This window comes from Camelus ferus, chromosome 35 (assembly GCF_009834535.1).
Source record: "Camelus ferus isolate YT-003-E chromosome 35, BCGSAC_Cfer_1.0, whole genome shotgun sequence".
NCBI classification, from domain to species: domain Eukaryota; kingdom Metazoa; phylum Chordata; class Mammalia; order Artiodactyla; family Camelidae; genus Camelus; species Camelus ferus.
In genome coordinates, this window is record NC_045730.1 from 3,247,297 (window position 1) to 3,266,439 (window position 19,143).

General features: G+C 50.5%; 2 protein-coding genes across 11 annotated transcripts in view; one reads left to right on the forward strand and one right to left on the reverse strand.

The window, feature by feature from the left end:
• Positions 1 to 19,143, forward strand: part of FBH1 (F-box DNA helicase 1) — a 62,657-nt gene that overhangs the window by 27,742 nt on the left and 15,772 nt on the right. For 4 of the 6 annotated variants that reach the window (XM_032473943.1, XM_032473944.1, XM_032473946.1 and 1 more), the window contains 3 exons: positions 1,036 to 1,142; positions 8,000 to 8,131; positions 8,609 to 9,074. In XM_032473943.1, the coding sequence (XP_032329834.1) occupies positions 1,036 to 1,142; positions 8,000 to 8,131; positions 8,609 to 8,779 (410 nt within the window). In that variant the 3' untranslated portion in view covers positions 8,780 to 9,074. Of the gene's footprint in view, positions 1 to 1,035; positions 1,143 to 7,999; positions 8,132 to 8,608; positions 9,075 to 9,608; positions 14,218 to 19,143 lie in introns of those variants that run through there. The other 2 variants (XR_004317509.1, XR_004317508.1) reach the window with 2 other exon arrangements.
• IL15RA (interleukin 15 receptor subunit alpha) overlaps positions 15,518 to 19,143 on the reverse strand; it is a 36,736-nt gene continuing 33,110 nt past the window's right edge. For 3 of the 5 annotated variants that reach the window (XM_014565186.2, XM_032473968.1, XM_032473964.1), the window contains 2 exons: positions 17,477 to 17,552; positions 15,518 to 16,356 (listed from right to left, as the gene is read on the reverse strand). In XM_014565186.2, coding sequence (XP_014420672.1) covers positions 16,260 to 16,356; positions 17,477 to 17,552 — 173 coding nt within the window. In that variant the 3' untranslated portion in view covers positions 15,518 to 16,259. The remainder of the gene's footprint in view (positions 16,357 to 17,476; positions 17,553 to 19,143) is intronic. The other 2 variants (XR_004317513.1, XR_004317514.1) reach the window with 1 other exon arrangement.

A 19,143-nucleotide genomic window follows, 5' to 3' on the forward strand; every position in this document is an offset into this window, starting at 1 on the left:
GTCTGCTTTTGTATCAGTTTATGCTCAAGGCTGGTTGTTAAACTCTAAGCGTCAATGCTGTTGCTTTGGTTTTAAATTGTAGAATAAAACCATTTGAAGTTTTCCTACAAATAAACCCTGTTAGTCACGGATTCAAAATTTGGGGCATAGCATACATTGGCAGGCCGAAAGTAGAAATACTAAAAATTCCTTATCTCTGATGAAAAGATTCATCAAATGAGAGAAAGACACAGTATTGAACATAAATTGGAGTGGAGCGGGGAAGGAAGTGGCCGTGGGAGACACCGCTGCTTTATGCTGAGGAAGAGAAGTGCATTTAACATACTGCTGCCTTTTGCCCTCTAGTCATGGCAGGTTTGCATTTTTATGTTTTTTGGTAGCAGCTTTATATGAGATATGATTCATGTACCACACAGTCCACCCATTTAAGGTGCAGTTTAGTGGCTTTTCGTATATTCATGCTCAGCCGCTCTTTTATCAAGAGCTCGCCTTCATCCTGTGACCGAGAGGAGAGGGGGGTGAGGCCGGCAGCAGAGACCTGTAGTAAAGACCACATGAGACGCTGCAGACTGGACTGAGAGGTGGTGTCGGGAGAAGGAAGAGATGTGGCCTTTGAGACGATAAGGCTCGGGTTTGGCGCCTGGCCCTCGCTGAGCCGGGGCCTGTCTGTTGAAGTGGTGTCACCCTGTAGGCCTCAGTCTCCCCCGAGCCCTCCGGGGTGGCCGTGGCAAGCAGTGGGAGAGACAGCGGGCCACACTGCAGGCACATCACCCGTGTCCCATGACCGGTCAGTGGGCCCCCAGGGTTTTCTAGAAGCAGCACAAACGAAAACTCAGTGTTTGGTGCCCCTAGTCTGTCGGGGATCTGTTTGTTCTTGGAGTTGGTGTCTGGAGGACAATTTTGTTTATAAAGCCAGCAAATCTGGAAGGTTTTTTCAGGAGGGAGATGGGGAGAGTAGTAAACGTTAAGATGAGAACATAAATTTTTGTCAGCAGGCTTCTGTGTTGATACGTTTTTTCCCGTTGCTTTCTTCAGAGTCGTTCTCTGAGGACGAATGGAACTTACTGTACGTGGCGGTAACTCGTGCCAGGAGGCGTCTCATCATGACCAAGTCCTTGGAGAACATCCTGACGTTGGCTGGGGTGAGAGGCACCGGCAGCGCAGGCCGACTGAACAGTGTCTTGACTTGAACGCTTGAGTGAAGGGCCCTCGGGGCCGTGGGTTGGGGGCCTGCATCAGAGGAGAAGGGCTTTCCTTTCCTGGGCGCGGAGGCTGCTTGCCAGTGGGGAAGGGCCCTTCCTCCCCGAAGAAACAAAAACCTGGATTCTTTTCTAAAGTCATTCTTAATTCAGTTTGGAAAGTTCTTTTAAAAACATCAGCTGTGCACCTGTCTGTCTGAGCTGCTCCCGCTCAGTCGGCGCTCCGTGCCCCCAGGGAGAGAGCAGCACGGGTGCCCTGTGTCTGCACTCGCTCCCTCCCGCTTCCCGGTCCCCTTTGAACTGGCAGCAGCTGCTGCCACCAGTATCCGGAAGGAACATGTCCTTGCTGGGGGAGCGGGTGTCCAGGCACCTCCTGTCCTTGTCACTAGCTGAGAGGTGGGACCGTGTCAGCCGCTCACTGCAGCCCCGCAGACCAGCCTTCTCCCCTACGCCCTTGTTTCCACATCTTTCCTGCCTTTCAAGGTCTGGGGTATAAGCTGTTTAGTTTTTTCAACCCTGTTGGGTTGAAACTAGAACAGAAATTTGACTGACAGTTACGAGTTGGTCCATCCTTCCCTGAAGCAAAGGTCCTTAAGTCTGAAACCTGAAACTTACATGTCACAGTGACCATAGATCCTGTTTCTTCCGTAGCGGGCTCTGACACGTGTAAGATTGTGCGCAGGGGATGGTTTAGTTCCCGGGCTGTAGTGTGTGTTCTCCCAGGAGGTGAGGGCATGGGAGCCAGGAGTCTCAGAATCACTGCCGATGGCTTTGACCCTGGGCGATGGGGGTGTGTGTGGGGGGGGGGGCACAGGAGGCAGTTTCCAGTAAGGGGTGTCCAGAGTCTCCGAGTTGTTGGGTGCTGGTCCGACAGAAGCCGCATACTCGTCACTGAATATTCACCGCGTGCCTGGTGCACTGCACGCACGTGTCCGGGCCGCGAAGGTGGGAGAGTGGGCGGGAGAACCCTCTCCCCTCGCAGAGCCGGGTTCCCAGAGAGGAGAGGGATGGCAAAGCAGGAAGCCCAGTTTTGAGGAGCGCGTCGGTGCTTAAGAGGCAGACAGGGCAGAGAAGACGTGACCTGTCCCGATAGTGAAACCTTCTAGCGCGAGACCGGTTTCCTTGCGATTCAGTCGCACTTTCCTGTCTCAGCCCGCCTCGTCGCCGGTCTTCCACGCCTCTCGGAGGCAGGCCTGTTAGGCCATGAGGACACTTCTGGAATTTGACACCAACTGTGGGTCTCCCAGCAGCTTGGCTTTGCCTTGTGTGACAGCTCACGTTTTCTCTGGCTGCACTGCTGGTGGCACCGGGGACACCCCGCGGGGTCTCCAGGGAGGAATTAGGGCAAGCTCCTGCAGACTCTTTCTGCCAAGGGCCCGACAGTAAGTCCGCGAGGCTTTGCAGGCCGCATGGCCCTGCCACTCCTGCTCAGCCCTGCACCGCCACCGCGCCCAGACGCGGGCCTCTGTCAGCCACCCGTGTGGCCGCGTCCCGGGGAACGTGACTGCCAGCAGCAGGCACGGGCCTGGAATTGGCCCATGGTGGTAGTTTGCTGACTCCTGGTTTAGAGATGAGTGTGGCTTTTCTTAGTCTCTAAACCAGCACCCCAGGGCGTGGTGCAGGAGAGTAACTTCTATGTACAGGTAATCCCTACTTTCTGTGAGTCTTTGTATACACTTTGATTGTATGTATATATTTTTTTAGAACCTGTAGTATGATTTTCTTGTACAAACTGTGTCACACTTGGTTAGATCTGTAACAATATCAAGTTGTCATGTTGGTGACTTTTAATGGAGGCCTTACAGAGCAGTGATACCGCTTCACAACACGGGCTACATAGGATTGCTTGTCTTTAAGGGAAATTTTGAGACATTTAAAAGTTGAGAAAATACTGTATCGAGCTCCCATACACAAACCACCCCGTGTGTGTGTGTGGAGCACGCCTCTCTAAAACGCCACAGGCCTTCTTTCCATAACCACAGGGCCATTGTTACATCTTAATCACATTTATGATTCCATGTGGCCTCTAAGCTCAACCCATGGTCATACTTTTATGATTATCTCAGAAACGTCTTTTTTACAGTTGATTTGGTCAAATCAGGATCCAGACAAATGTTTGGTTCTTAGGGCTCTTAAGCTTCCTAATTTAGAGCAGTTCCTCACTGATGCTACAGTGCAGACTCTTAGCACAGGTCCTTTTCTGGTTTCGCCAGTGCATCTTGGGGATACTTTCCTACAACCTAAACTTCTGGGTAAAGGATAAATGGGTGTGTGAGTTTTCTAGATACCGGGGGTTGTATATCTGAAAGTCCCACAAGTATTTATTAAGAGTCAAATAGGCTTTTTGAAGCTGACTGGATGCTTATCAGCCAGTTACTGCATATATTTTATGGGGAAAATGAGATTTGTCCGTGAAGAACAGAACACAGGATGCAGAGAAGTGCTTCCGCCTTCCTGAGACTGGACTGGGAAACATCTGTTGGCCCCTGGCCAGGGGTGCTGAGGAAGCCCAGGAAATACGGCCCGTTTGCATGAGCAGATGTTCACAAAAGTCCGAGAGCCCTTGTGTGAGGGGCAGGACTTCTGCTTTCTCCTTACCACAGCTTATGTGTCAGTTTGGGGACATCCTGTTTCAGAAGCAGCTGAGTCCACCGCCTGCTCATAGGGGATCCTGGAGGCACTAGGGGAGGGGAGGAGGGTAGAGGATGTGGAAGCAGGCTGTGAACAGTGGTGTTGTGCTTGGTGAGGACTTAGAACAAACGTGAGCCGTAGTACCCTAGTCCCCCGGGGTGGTGAGCCCTTCTGACCTCCCCACGAGTAGGTCAGGTGGCCTCCTTTTTCTTTGATCCCGGGAGAAAATCTAGCTCTTCACCTAGTGGCCTTTTGGTCCTTCTGTTTCTTGAAGTTTGGAGAAAGTAAAGGGAGCCGTTATGTTACTCAATTATTACGTGGCACGAAGTTACGCTAGTTTCTGAAAGACAGCTTCTCCGCCTCCTAGAATCTTCGACTCTTAACCCGGCTCTCACAGGCATGTCCTTAGAACACTGCCTGGCACATAGTAGGTGTCCAGGAAGTGTTTGTGGCATGGGCGACAGCAGAGTCCCCTCCCGTAGTGAGTCTGGGAGCGCCTGAGTCCACAGACCCGGGTCAGACCTGTCATTCACACGCCGGGGCCGTCCAGTGGGGCACCCCGAGACTGGGAAGTTGCTTATGACACTGCTTCTGCTCCCTAGTCAGCAAAGCTGGCAGGACGGCCGTGACCGCGTGCAGAGGCGGCGGTTGGAGAGGGTGCTGATGGTGACAGGGAACTGCGCTCCAGCCGCCGGGGGAGCCTGGGGGCCTGCGGGGGCTGCTGCTTGTGTTTGGAAGGGAGGGCCTGGGGAGACCTGGCCTTTAGCGGGGGCTGTGCGGTCTGGCAGGTGGCCACTTTCCCTCCACGTGTGCTTCCTTGTCACTTAGATTTGTGTCTGGAGCTTCTGAGGACAGAGACGCACTGTGCGCTCAGGAGCATGGGCTCAGTGTGTGCAGACCGGGTTTGAGCCCCAGGTCCGCTGCCGTCGAGCCCTGCAGTCGTTTGTGTAGGTGACCTGAGTGCTCAGCTCCCGTGCCTTTGTGCAGTGGGTCGGTGACAGTGTCGTGTGTCTGGTGAGGGTTATGTGTACAGTGCTCCAAAAGCAGAGGACCTGACTGCTGGGCAGGACCCGATGCCTCTAAAAACGGAACAGCCTGGCATTTCAAGGGAGGGGTTGGGTGGCAACATCACGTGTCGTTGGGTTCCTGAAGGCCGGGGTTTCGGGTGAAGCTTTGGGGATGGGTTTGTGCTTTTCTCCGTGGGGCAGGATTTGCAGCAGCTGGCAGTGGTCGCTCTGCCAGCACTTGACATGACTGGAAGGCAGCCCATGCGCAGTTCCTCAGGGATGGTGTCTCCTCCCAGTTACTGGTCTGCGCACCTGCCAACCTGTTGGATGCCCAAGTTGTCACTAGAGGGTGGAGGCGGCTTGATTAGCTGATTTACCTGTTCATTGGCTTGACAACTAATTAGATTTACAGAACCTCTGTTGTGTACCAAGCACCGTAGTTAGTGCTGGGAGGCACAGGGAACAGCAAGCCTCGTGGTCCGTGATCTCACAGAATTGCCAGTCTTGGAGGGAAGACGGGAGGCAGCCTTAGATCTGCCAGCAGGGACTTGGGGCTGGAGACGGTGCCCCGTGCCAGCTGCCGGAAGACCCATCGCAGAGTGCAGGGGATGCCTCTCCTGTCCGTCCCGCATGCGCTCACAGATGCCAGCAGTGTGTGGGTGCTGCCCCAAGGCCTGGCAGCGAGCAGAGCAAATCTCCAACTGCACTTTCCTACGAAACAGACGGCCTGGTAGGCACCTGGGCAAAGGGTCTGAACAAGGAGTTCACAGCACAGGAAACCCCAGTGGCCAGGGAACCTGTTAGGGGGAAGAAGAGGTATGCAACTTCCTTGGTGGTCAGGGAGGTGCAAACTGAAATGACCAGATGGGCGAGAATGAAGACGTCTGCCCCGTTCAGGGACCGCGAGGCCGGCGGGGAGCCGGTGGGAAGACACGCAACTGCTGCTCTGGATTCCTTTCTCAGTGGGTACCAGTTCTCAGAGTGTGGGCGGGGCCCCTTCCAGGAACCTTTCCAGAACGTGTTCTACACAACACATGCCTCGTGATACTGGGTGGTCACCTGCCTCTCTCCCGCAGCGCTCTCCCAGCTGCGCGGCGGCGTTCTCCAGAGGCCACGTGACGCGGTATCGCCACAGACTGAACCCCAAAGCAGAAACGAGAGCCCAGGTGTCTTCTGTTAATTAAGCTGGATGTGAATGAGATTTACAAAAGTGTAACACATTGTTAGTCTTCTCGTTAAAAGTCTTTTAAAAATATATTTATTTTTCATAAAAATATACAGGTTAATGTGAAAAGTTTATTATTATGTTTTAAATGGATTAATACACTTACAAACTTTCCTGGTTTAAATTTCTAATCCGGCAAACATTAGTGGCTATAACTCACGTAAGCAAAACTTCCTGGGAGCCCTTAATGTGCAACTCTCAGCGTAAAGGGTCCCGAGACCAAATGTTTGAGAATTGTGCTTTGGGGCAGTGCTTTTCCAGCTGTAGGTTGCAGTTCATGAATGATTTAGGAACCTAGTTAGCAGATTATGATAAGCTTTTAAAAGAAAAGTGAAGTGTAATAAAATCTGAAGGAGAATTCACAGTACACTGGATGTGAGGTTAGAAACTTCCGTAAGACTGATTTCAGCGTCTTACACATTCGTGTGTGTGTGTAGAACGGTAATGCTGAATGGGTTTCTGGGCACGGATCATGGTCAGGAAAGTTAGAAAGCCCTGGGGGAATCCGTGCGCGTGTTGAGGGGAAATATGCGCAAGGATGTTCACTGCTGCGTTGTTGGAAGTAATTTGGAAACAGCGTGAGCCTCCACACAAAGGGGGTGGTGAAGAGAGACGGCTGAATCCTGTGCAGCACTAAAGAGGTGAACTAGGTGAGAAGCAAAGCGACTGTGTAGCACAGACGTAGATAATTACCGGTAAGATGCCTCCTTGTGTTCTTGGAAACATAGGAATCGTGAATCCATTTTAGAATGAACTGGACTCCACGGAAATCTGTAATTCCATTTTAGAAAGGGTTTCCCACAGTTAGTTGTCAGTACGTGTTGGTGGGAACGTGAGTGCATATTTTCTGTTCTTTCCTGTAGCGGGTAGGCACATCCTGAAAGTGAGAAAACCAAATAAATCAGAATCCTGGACACAGATTTTGCAAAAATTGGATGAACAGCCAATTGTAATCCAGAAAACATGAAATCCTGGTTATTGGGTCAGCAAATATTTGCGGTCTTGCTGGAATGCCAGAACCTTGGTGATCTCCTGTGGGGCAGCAGCAGACTGGACCCTGGTCCCTCCTCTTGTGGCATTTCCAGCCTCGGAGGTGACTGGTGTGTGACTGGGGCGCCCACTGCGTGCCAGGCTCTGAGCACGTCACATGCAGTGCCGGACATCAGGCTCACAGCCCCAGGAGGAAGCAGGTGCCGTGTTCTGTGCGTTTCACAGGTGAAGAAGCTGAGGCTTAGAGAGGTTGGGTGTCTGCCCGTTCGTAGAGCCATGGGCTTGGGAAGATGGAAACGGGCAGGGTGGACATGGGCAGGCTTGGTAAGCTCACCTGGGCTGTAAGGAGCGTAGACAGATCACTCCTAGTGATGCAGGGACAGGCCAGCCGAAGGTCAAGTCCAGAAATGGTCCTGAAATACCATATAGCCGGTAGTTCCACGTGTTTGTCCACTAAACCTTTAATTTTTAATTTAATTTTTGTTTTTCATTTTTATTCTTTATTGACATGTAGTTGATTTACAGTGTTAGTTTCAGGTGTGCAGCAAAGCAATTCCATTATACATATACAAACATATATATATGTATATATATATATTTTTTCAGATTCTTTTCCATTATATGTTGTTATAAGACATTGAATATAATTCCCTGTGCTCTACAGTAGGTCCCTGTTGTTTATCTATTTTATATCCAGGATCTCTTAATCCCAAACTCCTAATGTATTCCTCCCTCGGCCCTAAACTTTTGTTTTTTAAACTAGCCATTTTAGCAGGAAGCCGGCTGAACTGAGGCAGTGTTACAGGCAGGGACGAGGTGGAGACACAGGGCAGACGCAGCCGTCTGTTCTGGGACTCGGGCGGCGTCTGAAGGCCCCCCGAGCTGCTGGAGTTTCTGGGAAGAATGCGGCCGAGGCTTTGCGCTCATTCTCTTACTCTTTCCCTCAGGAGTACTTCTTGCAAGTGGAGCTGACGAGTAACGTGTTAAAGACGGGCGTGGTTCGCTGCTGCGTGGGGCAGTGCAGCAACGCCATCCCAGTGGACACCGTGCTCACCATGCGGAAGCTCCCCATCACCTACGTACGTGGGTGCGGCCGCAGCCCTGCGTGCCGTGGTGTTCGATGCAGTCTTGTCTCACTGCGCGGCGGGGCTGTGGGGGCGGGAGGTAGAGGGGATCAGACCAGCCTCGTTAGGGCTTTGTGCGGACGAGGCAGGCCTGGTGTCAGGGGGACCGGATGGAGTCAGGGCGCAGGAAGCAGCCGGGAGGTCGGGTTGAGCAGACATCCGGACCCGGGGGCCAGGTTCAGGTTTTCTCAGCTCTTCATCCCTTGCTCTGATAAATTCAAGATCTGCTCTAGGGCATATACAGAGCAGGGCCCAGGGAGTGATGGTGCTGGGGGTGGGGTAACCTCGCCTGGCTACCCTGGTCTAAAGCATTGGGGTCCAGACGCGCGGCCCCTCTGCGGTGCTGACGGCGGTTGGGCCACGCTACTTGGTGGCAAACACTTGTCCTCCATCCAACGTCCGCCTCCCCATTCTCTCGTCCTCCCCCTGCAGAGCAACAGGAAGGAGAACAAGGGCGGGTACCTCTGCCACTCGTGCGCGGAGCAGCGCATCGGGCCGCTGGCCTTCCTGACCGCCTCCCCGGAGCAGGTGCGTGCCATGGACCGCACCGTGGAGGACGTCGTGCTGCCACGGCACGAAGCCCTGCTCTTCCTCGTGTTCTGACGTCAGGGAGGAGCGCTCCTCGGGCCGGGGCCGGGCGGGCTCCTGCCCCGCAGACGGCGCATCGGGGCCTCCCTGCCCTGACCCCGGACTCACTCGTGGAGCGTTTTCTGAGGACGACGAAGCCAACCAGAGTTGGACCTGCGGTTTCTCCGCCCCTGTAGGTAGCCAGGCCCCGCTGCCCTCTGTGCAGCAGGCTGGGGACCCGGGGATATTCTTTTGATATAAAAAAAAGATTTTATGTATTTAAACTTTTATTACGAGCTTCCGATTAAACAGGCATATTAGCCCTGGCAGACCACGGTGTGACGGCCCCTGCCTTCAGCCCTGCTGTTCCCAAACCCCCCCCAGCTTTCTCCTCCTCCCCGCCGCCTCTTTGCGCCAGCTCTGTGACCGTGCAGTGACGCACCAGGCAGAGTGTGAGGCCTAACGTCCAGGGTGACGTGATGACTGACGCAGCAGATGGGCGTTTCCGTGCCGCGGGGAGTCGCACGTGTATACGACACAGTGTGTGCCTCGGTCATCACGGGGTTCACAGGCTAAACAGGGAGGCCACGTAAAACATAAAAAGCCAAGTACCCAGGGACACTACTGGCCAGACTTCCGTGTCCCCACAGGTGGAACTGAAGATAGGACATACCTGAGAGGGAGGCGCAGCGGCGCCTGCGGCGGCGGGGGGGGGGGGGGTCCGTGGAGAAAGGAGGGTGGTAGCTGGGTCATGCCGGGGGTGCCGGTGGACGTTGTAATAAAGCTATTCTTATAGAAACCAGTGGAAACACTCAGGTCGCGTCGACGTACAAGGAGCTGGTATTTTTACATTTCTGCCGTGCAGCGCTTCAGGGATGCAGATGGCAGGTGGGGGAGCTGGCCCGGCCGTGCCCAGAGCTCGCCGCATCTAGTTCGCGCCTGGCCCGCGGAGTGGAGAGCAGACCTCGTGGCTTGAGCCGCTGCAGCCTCCCCTAACCCCTCCTCCGTCAGGCCTCTAGTGGACATAGCGGGCGGCCGGTGAGTAAAGCGAGGTGCTGGGGCGGGGAGCGCCGAGTTAACGGCTGCACCTGGCGGAGGACAGCGGTGAACGCGTTGCCGGAAAGGGACGGGCTGGGGCATCCACTCCACCACCACGCCTGGCCTTCCTTACTTGGTGCTTTTGGATAACTGAACAAAACAGCGAGTGAAGGGAAATGATGTGGATGTGGACCCGGCACAGTGTCCAGGGTCGTTGGAAAGAGGGGTTTGGGGGATGAGTGGTGATAGGGAGTGGGGATGTTGGTTTATGGACGCATTTACTGGAAACCTCGTTTTACCAACCAGAGAGGAGGCAGCTTATTTACCGGAGACATCACGGCTCACTGGGCCTTCACGGAGCACCTGCTGTGGGGCAGGGGCCCTGGGAGTGGGCGTCTGGAATGGGAAGTGGTCCTGGCTTACGGAGGTGGCGGTGAGCAGTGTGATTGCAGAGAGGGGCCCGCGGCGCACCTGGGGCGGGAGGGGTGTCCTGCCAGAGCAGGTGGGGCTGGGGCCGAGCTTAGTAACAGGGCGGTGGTTAGCTGGCTCTTCAGGAAGGAACGAGGGAAAGAAGGTTCCTGGAAGAAAGGGGAACGTGAAGGGAAAAAAGTGTGTGTGGTAACAGTACTGTCAGAGCAAACGTCAGCGCTGGTATTTTGGTACTTATTTAAAAAAAAAAAACCAGAATCTAGGAGTTGACAATGGTATTTAATTTTTAAGTGTTAAGAATTTCTTAAAAAAATTATTAAAACCAAATAGTTGGTTGTTTCAAATAGAAAAATAATTTTTAAATAAACAGTAAAAATAGAAATTATATTTATTTATTTAAGTCTCTTAAGGAACTCAGTAGTTTATGAAGATAGAAATTCCTATATAAAATTTAGTTTTGTTAAATATACTTACAAAGTTAATTGTATTTTATTTATGTATTTTTATTAAATTTTTCTTAATTGAAATATAGTTGTTTTACAATGCTAGTTTCAGGTGTACAAGATAATGATTTAACATTTTTATAGATGGTACTCCATTTGAAATTATTACAAACTAGTGGCTATAATTTCCCTGTGCTGGCTGATACGTTCTTGTTTGTTTTATATGTAGTAGTTCACATCTCTTAATCTCATGTCCATATGTATGAAGTTAAGTATCTATTATGATTTAATATAAGTAATTAGATGGAAAAAATAAAAGCGTTACTGAAAAATATAAACTAAATACTAGATGAAAATGAAAATCTTTTAGCTCTTTTTAAAAGTATAGTCTTTAAGACATGAGGCTTCCATGGTTTCATTTAGTTGTGAACATGTTTTTGTGTAAGACTTCTGTAGAAGTTTGGTTTTTTTGGTTGGTTTTGATTTTATACCACATAAATTGGGAGAAAAATAAGGGAAATAATTATAAGCTAGTTCCTGATATTTTTCTTTGGTTCATTAGTTTTTTAATAATCCCTTTATTTGATAACTTGGAGATCTTTTTTTATTTTTCTAAGAATTCGAAGACCACTGATAGCAAGTTCTAGTTTTTTGTTTCAGAGAAAGGATTTCTGATTTGTCTCCATCTTCTTTGATTTTTTCTTGTATATAGAGATTTTGATGCAGTTACCCATATAAAAACAAATTCTGTTATGTCATGTTCCATTCGTCTAGATGATATTTGAAATACAATAAAAACTATTCTTGGAATAGAAGCATTCAGATACCATAGTGCATTGTGGACTATGCATTAGTTTGTCCTTCCACATAATTATTCTGAAGACATATTTCAGACTTTAGATTAAAAAAAAATAGGTGATAGTATTAGACCAACCTAAAATACTGATCAGGGGGTGTTTTAAAATACCACAGAATCTCAGCAGCTGAAATTGCCATCACTAAAGGTCTGACACTGCAGGAAATACCTGGGTAGATGAGAAATGCGTGTGGCTGGAGGGTGTATACAGTAGGAGCAGGCGAGTGAGGGGCCAGGCAGTAAAGGACCCTGGACACACGGGAGTTCAGATGGTTTCCTGAAAAACTACGAGGAATGAGTGAAAAATTTTAAGACATCAGATTTTCTATTCAGGAAGAACATTCCAGTTGTAGGTGGGAGGGTGCTTTAAGAAGGTCAGATAAATTAAGAGGCCCAGAGTCGTCGTTGCAGCAAGAAATGACAGCTGATGGGCTGGACCAGGACAGCTGGAGTGGGTCTGGCGAGGAGGGGGTGGGTGCTGGAGGGGTGGGGCTCACAGTGCGGCCCCCAGGGGAGCGGCGTGAGCCTCGCCCAGGAACTTGATGCACATGCACATTCTCGGCCCTCGCCCCACATCTGCTGGACCAGAAGCCGTGAGGTTGAGGCCCGGCAGTCGGTGTTGGACACGCCCTGTGAGAGGTTCTGATGCGCACCAAGTCTGGGCAACGTCTGCCCTCGGGATCAAGAGGTAGAGTCAGCAGGATGCGGGCAGTGCTTCGATGGGGGCAGTGAGTCAGTGATAGGAATCCCAGCGGAACCTCCGGTTTCCTGGCTCGTTTGCAGGGAGGTGAGGGTGCCCTTCAATGGGGGCTGCTGCTGAGGGCAGGGGAGGGTCCGTGGGGGTGGTCTCTGGGCCTCTGGGAGACTGAGCCTCCAGCTTTCCCCTGTATCTTCATCCCAGTACTGGGGCCTCATCCGTATCCAGTCAGTGCTTTACCTTCCAGCTTTCAGATTTCCTAAACCTGGTGCTGCTTTTAAATCCAGCTAATGTGACTCAACACGTTTAAGACCCAGACTCATAAGTGGGGTTTCCGGCTCTCTGGCCTTGCATCTCTAAGGGATGTGACTCAGCATGGCTATGAAGTCTCTCGGTTCCAGTCTCCGGTGGCTCAAGTTGAGACTTCAGGGATTTGGGCTCGTTGTTCTCTACCTGAATTGTTCAGGGCTGTTAGTGGTAGCCGCCCATCTGCGGCCTTGGGTGTCTCTCCCCGTAGTATTTGAGGCGGGCAGAGGTGCTGTCTCTCAGGGCCAGGCCTACGGGGCAGCCATTCAGGCCACCTCTGAGGAGCGAATTCCCTGCCGCTAGAGTCCCACCTCAGACCGTGAGCAGAACCTAGCGCTGTTTGCTACCGTCTCCGAGGCAGAGAACCAGCCGAAGCTGTACTTTATTTCCCTACTTCTCTGTAATTGGCAGTACCCACTCCTAGTACCAAATTATTGGTTGGGACCTTTGAATAACAAGTAATGAAAATGGAATTTGTAATAAGGAAAAAGAAAATTTGCTGGAGAAATGTGGGGGGCTCAGAGAATCACAGGAAGATGAAGGTTTAGGTCTGGAAACTGGGTAGGAACCAAAGCAGTGTGGAGAACTCAGAAACGGGCAGCTTGACAGCCGTGTGATGCCGGAATCGTTGCCGGTGCGGCTCCGTGGTCCCGTCGTGTTCATCCAGTCCGTACTCAGTGCGTCCAATGGGCCTCGCGGGGGTCAGGGGTCACCCCTACCCTGGGGAGGGGCGGGGAGAGGGGATATCAGCCTCTGCGTTGGTGGGTGGTGAGGCTCACCAACACAATGGCGGGTCCCCAAAACTGGAGAAGAGGGAGTGTTATATCCTGGATACCTGAAAACAGCAAAAGTAGAATGGGTGGACGGGAGAAAAGTGTGAACCAGAATTCCTGCATAAATGTAGCACCGTATATTTAGAAATTCTGGGCAAACAGTCACACATTGAAGTCCTGATATGTCCCCGGCCGTGCGAGGTGGTGGAGATGCTGTGGTTTGAATCTGACTGGTCTTGCCTTCAAGGACACAGGCTGATGGGGAAACAAGCAAGTAAACTCAGAATTCTCAGCTGCGTTCTTGAAATTCTGAGGCCAGAAAGGAAGAAAGCAGAGTGAGCAATTAGAAACACGGAGAAACTCTTCAGTGTGCCTTTTTGGTCCCTGGTCTCTTACTTCCTAATGTCTAGAGGAGGGCTTCAGAAGAGGAGAGAACAAGTCTTACTTATTGGTCAAGGAAAATCAAGTGAAGATAAAAAAGATGAAGGCCACTTGGCGTTCCTCGTGACGAATGTGGAGGGAGAAATGTGAATTATGTCGCTCTGTAGCTAGCTCACAGTGTCATCCGGGCCAGGGACTTCACAGCTGTGGAACTCACAAATCCTGCTGAGTGCTGTGTACTTTCCTGCTGAGAAACAGAAATACAAAGACGGACCCTTCTCAGCACCTGGCAGATGCAGACCCTGGGCATTCTCTGCACTCATTCATCCAACATTCCTTGGCATTTATGGAGTACCGAGATTGAAAGATGAATGCCACTCCCCTGGTGGCCCTGGGAAGGACTGTGGTGGACAGTCTCCAAAGATGGTTTCCCTTGGTTCCTTGCCTCCTTTTTTGTCATTCCTCCCTCTCCTTGAGGCTGGGTGGCCTGGTGGCTTGCTTTGACCAATACAGTGCAACAGATGTGCCCATAAAATGTGCCAGTTCCTGGCCTGGTGGTGTCTTTTTTCGGTCATTTGTAAGTGGTCTGGCTGCCATGCTGTGAGGAAGCTCAGGCTAGCCACGTGGACAGTTCCTGCAGAGGAGCACTGGGGCCCCAGGCGCTGAGTGACGCCGCCTTAGGCCGCCGAGCCCAGCCTAGCCCCGCCCCTGGCTGAGTGTAGCCGGGTGAGTGGTCCCAGCTGGTCACACGTAGAGCAGGACCGCCTGGCTAAGCCCACCGCCCCTGGAGACGGGAACCAGTGAGGTCTGGAGCTGCAGTGGGAGGTGGTTTCTGTTAGGCAGCAGCAGGTAACCAGAGGAAGCAGCGTCCTACCAGGTCAGCCCGCAGGGCCCTTCCCAGGCCGCTGGGTCGAGGCTTTCAGGCAGGATAGAGGAGAGTGGTGGTTTTGCAGAACTCTAGCAGGCAGCCTGTGATGGGGTGGGGCAGGCGGGGAGGGGTGAGGAGGGGGGTCCTGAGATCCCCGCGCGGTCCGTCTGCCCTGCCAGCCTAGTTTGTTGCGGCTGCCCGTGCCCTCCCCCCCACCTCCTGGCCCCACTATGTCCTCCCGAGCCAGACCTTCTGGACATCAGTCACTCTGTAAAAATGGGGGCAGATGTGGGACTTGAGGCAGCGCTTGGAACTGTCGAAGAAGGATGGGGAGATGGATGCAGAGAGAAGCGGCCGAGGGCCCCCAGACACCCCCTCCTCTGTAGCTTTGCCGGGGAACCTGTCTCAGGAAATGCTGCCGTCCTCTGCTTGGGAATATTTTAGTGTACTGATCGATCTAGCACCTGCCAGTCACCTTCAGGGCACTGCGTCAGGCTCCGAGAAGTCAGTGAAATCCAATGAGCTCATTCACGTAGAAACACAGTGCTTACTTCCAAGACATCCATCACTACCTGATGGATGAATTCTGGGGCCATGGTATGTTTTGGCATCGTAGGGGCTACTTAAACATTTCCCTAGCAGGAGGGTGTAGCTCAAGTGGTAGAGTGCATGCTTAGCACGCACGAGGTCCTGGGTTCAGCCCCCAGGACCTCCATTTAAAACAAAACAGAACAAAACAAAACAAAGCATTGCCCTAGAAGTACTACACCACCTGGTAAGAGAATTCACTTTACTCCTTTAGTCTTTAAAAAAAAAAATCCTATTGATTGATTTATCCACCCCTACCCTACTTCTCTTGGTCCTTTTGGACCTGAACTCCACCCCACCCTACTTGACTTCATGTCTGGATCTCATTTTTGTGGACTAATTTACCCAGCTTATTTCTTGGTGGTACATTTCTCTTCAGTGATTCTTTCTGTGCATTTTTTTTTGTATTGAAAATAGACATTTTATTTTGTTTATACAAGGCACAATTTCAAAACACAAATCCTATCATACGTAGATATAAAAGCCAAGGATATAAATATAAATGCATAGACACAGAAAGTGTCACCAAGTTCAGGTTTCTTCTTTCTGCATCCTTCAGTCAGGAGGATTCACTTGGGCACAGAACCTGTCTGCTCCCTTCAGTGCGTGTGGAGCACCCAGCTGGAGAGAGAGTTTTTAGGAGCTGAAATACTGGTGTCATCCTTGTAAACATCTCCAAGCCAGGAGGAGTGTCATAATTCACTTAGAGCCTCAGGTCTGTTTCTTTTCTTTGTGAACTGCAGGTCAGGATGAGGGGAGGGAGGGAGAGTCCAGCAGATAATCCGTCCTGAGTAAATGTCCTAATGCAATAGAAGCCCTGATGGAAGCCCTGAGGCCGCCTTCACTCTCTCCCGGGAGAACGCCGACCGCTGGGACCTGGGGAACCGAGCCCCACGCCCGGGGCTGGACAGGATCAGGCAGGACAGACGTCATTCCTAAGCCCAGAGACGTAGTTGTGGGGGTGGTGCCTGGGCTGGGCTGGGCTGTCGCTAAGTGATGCCAGGACACCCTGGCAGGCTCTTCCCCGGGGCCAGCTTCCCGAGTCTGCTCTTGGTCCTCTTCGGCTGGAGCAGAACCAGGCCTTCACTGTGGCCTCTGCTGGCCTCGGTGTCCCCTGGAACCTCCTCGGCTGTGTGGTCAGTGTTCTGTGCCCTCCCCTCTCGTGTTGGTTCCCCCGGCCATTGGCACGACCTCTGTGCTTTCCATTTCAACACCCGGTATCTGGTTAATTTGCCTGCAAAGCAAATAATTCACAGGATTTGAAAAGAGGAGAGACTGTGTCCGAAGACAGTTCCTTTTGGACACTCAGGTTGAGAACGCTGAGATGGCCTACCTCACAGGCAGTATTTAAATCTTATTTTGTCATTTTAACCCCCTCGGTCCCCAGGATTTACTGATGCTGGTGGAACAACTTGCCAGTCCTCTGTAAAGAACTGTGGTTCAGATGGCGGGAGGCACCAGGAACCCGGCTAAGCCAGGCCTGATTGTTCACCAAAAACACTTTTCTAAAAGCCAGTTTGTTGAATGACACATCCAGCTAATAACCCATTCGCAAATTACCAGTTTACGGCAAGAATCAACTCACCAAATGATCAGGTAGTCACACTTACCAGGTTTACCAATTTTTTTTTTTAGGAGTTGACAATTCCTTTCCAGCCACTGCTGGAAAAATTGATTAAAAAAGTCTTTTATTCACGTGTAATTGATTTACATCAGTTCTTATTAAAGATATATTTATGAATATTTCCATAATATAGTCAGTGAATATTGTTTTCCTCTTATGAGCATATTTATTGGCCATATATATCAAATTTACAAATTCTTTTTAAGAATATATTTTCGATGTATTACTCCTAAAAGATGGTGTGTGCTTTTTTTTAGTATACTCAGGAAACTATAATGACTGTATGCATTAAGACTGTAGCTCCAAATACAACGTTTTATGTGGAAATTACTTATAATGGTATTCTGAAAATCCTTTTAAAAGTTACATTCTATTTGCCAGCATTTAGCATTTTGAGGGGGATTGTTTTGACACATTTTTGAGTAAACTATCAACCTTATTTTGTTGATTTCTGAACTGTGAGGTTTTTGGCATTTCTTCCTGGTTGGGATGGCACGAACAGCTTTTTGAAGATTTGTGTGAATTTTTCGATGACTGTCATTTTGGCTTTACAGTAGCATTTCACGGGATGTTCATCTTGTCACATTAGGCTCGAAGGATCGTATAATCTTTATGTTGAGATAATTTGATCTTCCTTTGAGAGGGCAGCTCGGGTCATTAGGATGCAGCCCTGTTCTCCTGGAGGGGAGGGGAGGAGGCATCTTGTCCAGGGCGACTCTGTGCCACTTACCTGGACCTTCTGTAACACACCAGGAGCAACCCCACACACACAGCGCCCAGCACGGCCACGAGTACGGAGACGGCCGCTGTGAAAAGAGCAGAACGGAGCTGGCGTCACTCACAGAGTCCTGGCCGTGGGTTCATTTCTGAGACTCAGGGTGTTGCAGGGTTGACCCTCCTGCCCGGAGATCCGCACGCCCTCCAGCCCGCACTGTTACCAGTGGTGCCCCAGGTCGCATGGCTCGGTCCCGTCTGCATCTGGGCAGAAAGGACATTCCTCTCCTGCCAAGGCCACCCCCTCAGACGGTCCCCATTCACGTTATCCCCATCCTTGTCTTCCCCAATGGAGCGACTGGGTGACGGGGCAGGGACAGGGTGAGTCTGGAGGGGAGAGTAAGGGCCTCAGGGATCAGAAGCTGGGGGTAGGCGCGACGGGGCGGAGGCCTGCACCACAGCGGGAGGAGCATCTGCGTCTAAGTCCAAAGTCAGGGGACAGGGCAGGGGTCCTCCTCACTGGTCCCCCTTTTCTCCCCCTTCACAGAATCCTGATTTAGAAACAGCGGGCAGTGCTGTTTTCCTTCCAATGTCATCTTTACTATTTTTTTATTTGCAACTTATGGCGGAGGAAGAGTGATGAGGAGAGGACGTATTATAAGAAAGGTGTCACAGCTTAGAAGAGAAAGCACATGTTTTGACTGAGTTGGAAGGACCTGCAGGGGTGGTGAGAGGAAGGGGCTTGAGGGGGGCAGGCCCCAGCCACCAGGCCTTTGAGATTGTTAGGCAGGGAGGGGTCTCCAGGTGGGTGCGAGAGGGAGGAGCCCCAGGGCAGGGAGAGCATCCCTATTTCATTTATGTTTTAGATTTTTTTATCTTTTATTGACACGCAGTTGGTTTACAGTGTTAGTTTCCTTTTTTCTTAATTTTTAGTTTTTTTTTTAAATTGAAATACAGTCAGTTACAATGTGGCAGTTTCTGGTGTACAAGCACAGGGTCCAGTCATGCATATACAGACATTCATTTTTGTATTCTTTTCCATTAAAGGTTATTATAAGATATTGGAATATAGTTCTCTGTGTTATACAGAAGAAACTTGTTTTTTAAATTTATTTTTATGTATAGTGGCTAACGTTTGCAAATCTCAAACTCCCAGATTTATCCCTTTTCCCAGTAACCATAAGATTGTTTACTATGCCATGTCTTAGCTATTGTATATAGTGCTGCTGTGAACACTGGGGTGCATGTGTCTTTTTGAATTAGAGTTCCCTCTGGATATATGCCCAGGAGCGGGATGGCTGGATCATATGGTGAGTCTATGTTTAGTCTTTTGAGGACTCTCCATACTGTTTTCCATAATGATTGCACCAAGCTACATTCCCACCAGCAGTGTAGGAGGGTCCCCTTTTCTCCTCACCCTCTCAATGTTATTGTCAGGTGTATAGCAAAGCTATTCTGTTATACATATACATACATACACATATTTTTTTTCAGATTCTTTCCCATTACAGGTTATTATAAGAAATTGAATACAGTTCCCTGTGCTACACGTGAGGTCCTTGTTTATTTATTTTATATATAGTAACGTGTATCTGTTAACTCCAAAGACCATAACAATTTTTAAAACACTTGCATCAATCATAAGCTCCAAGCAGATTTGGCCAGTTTGCCTTAATATTGTGA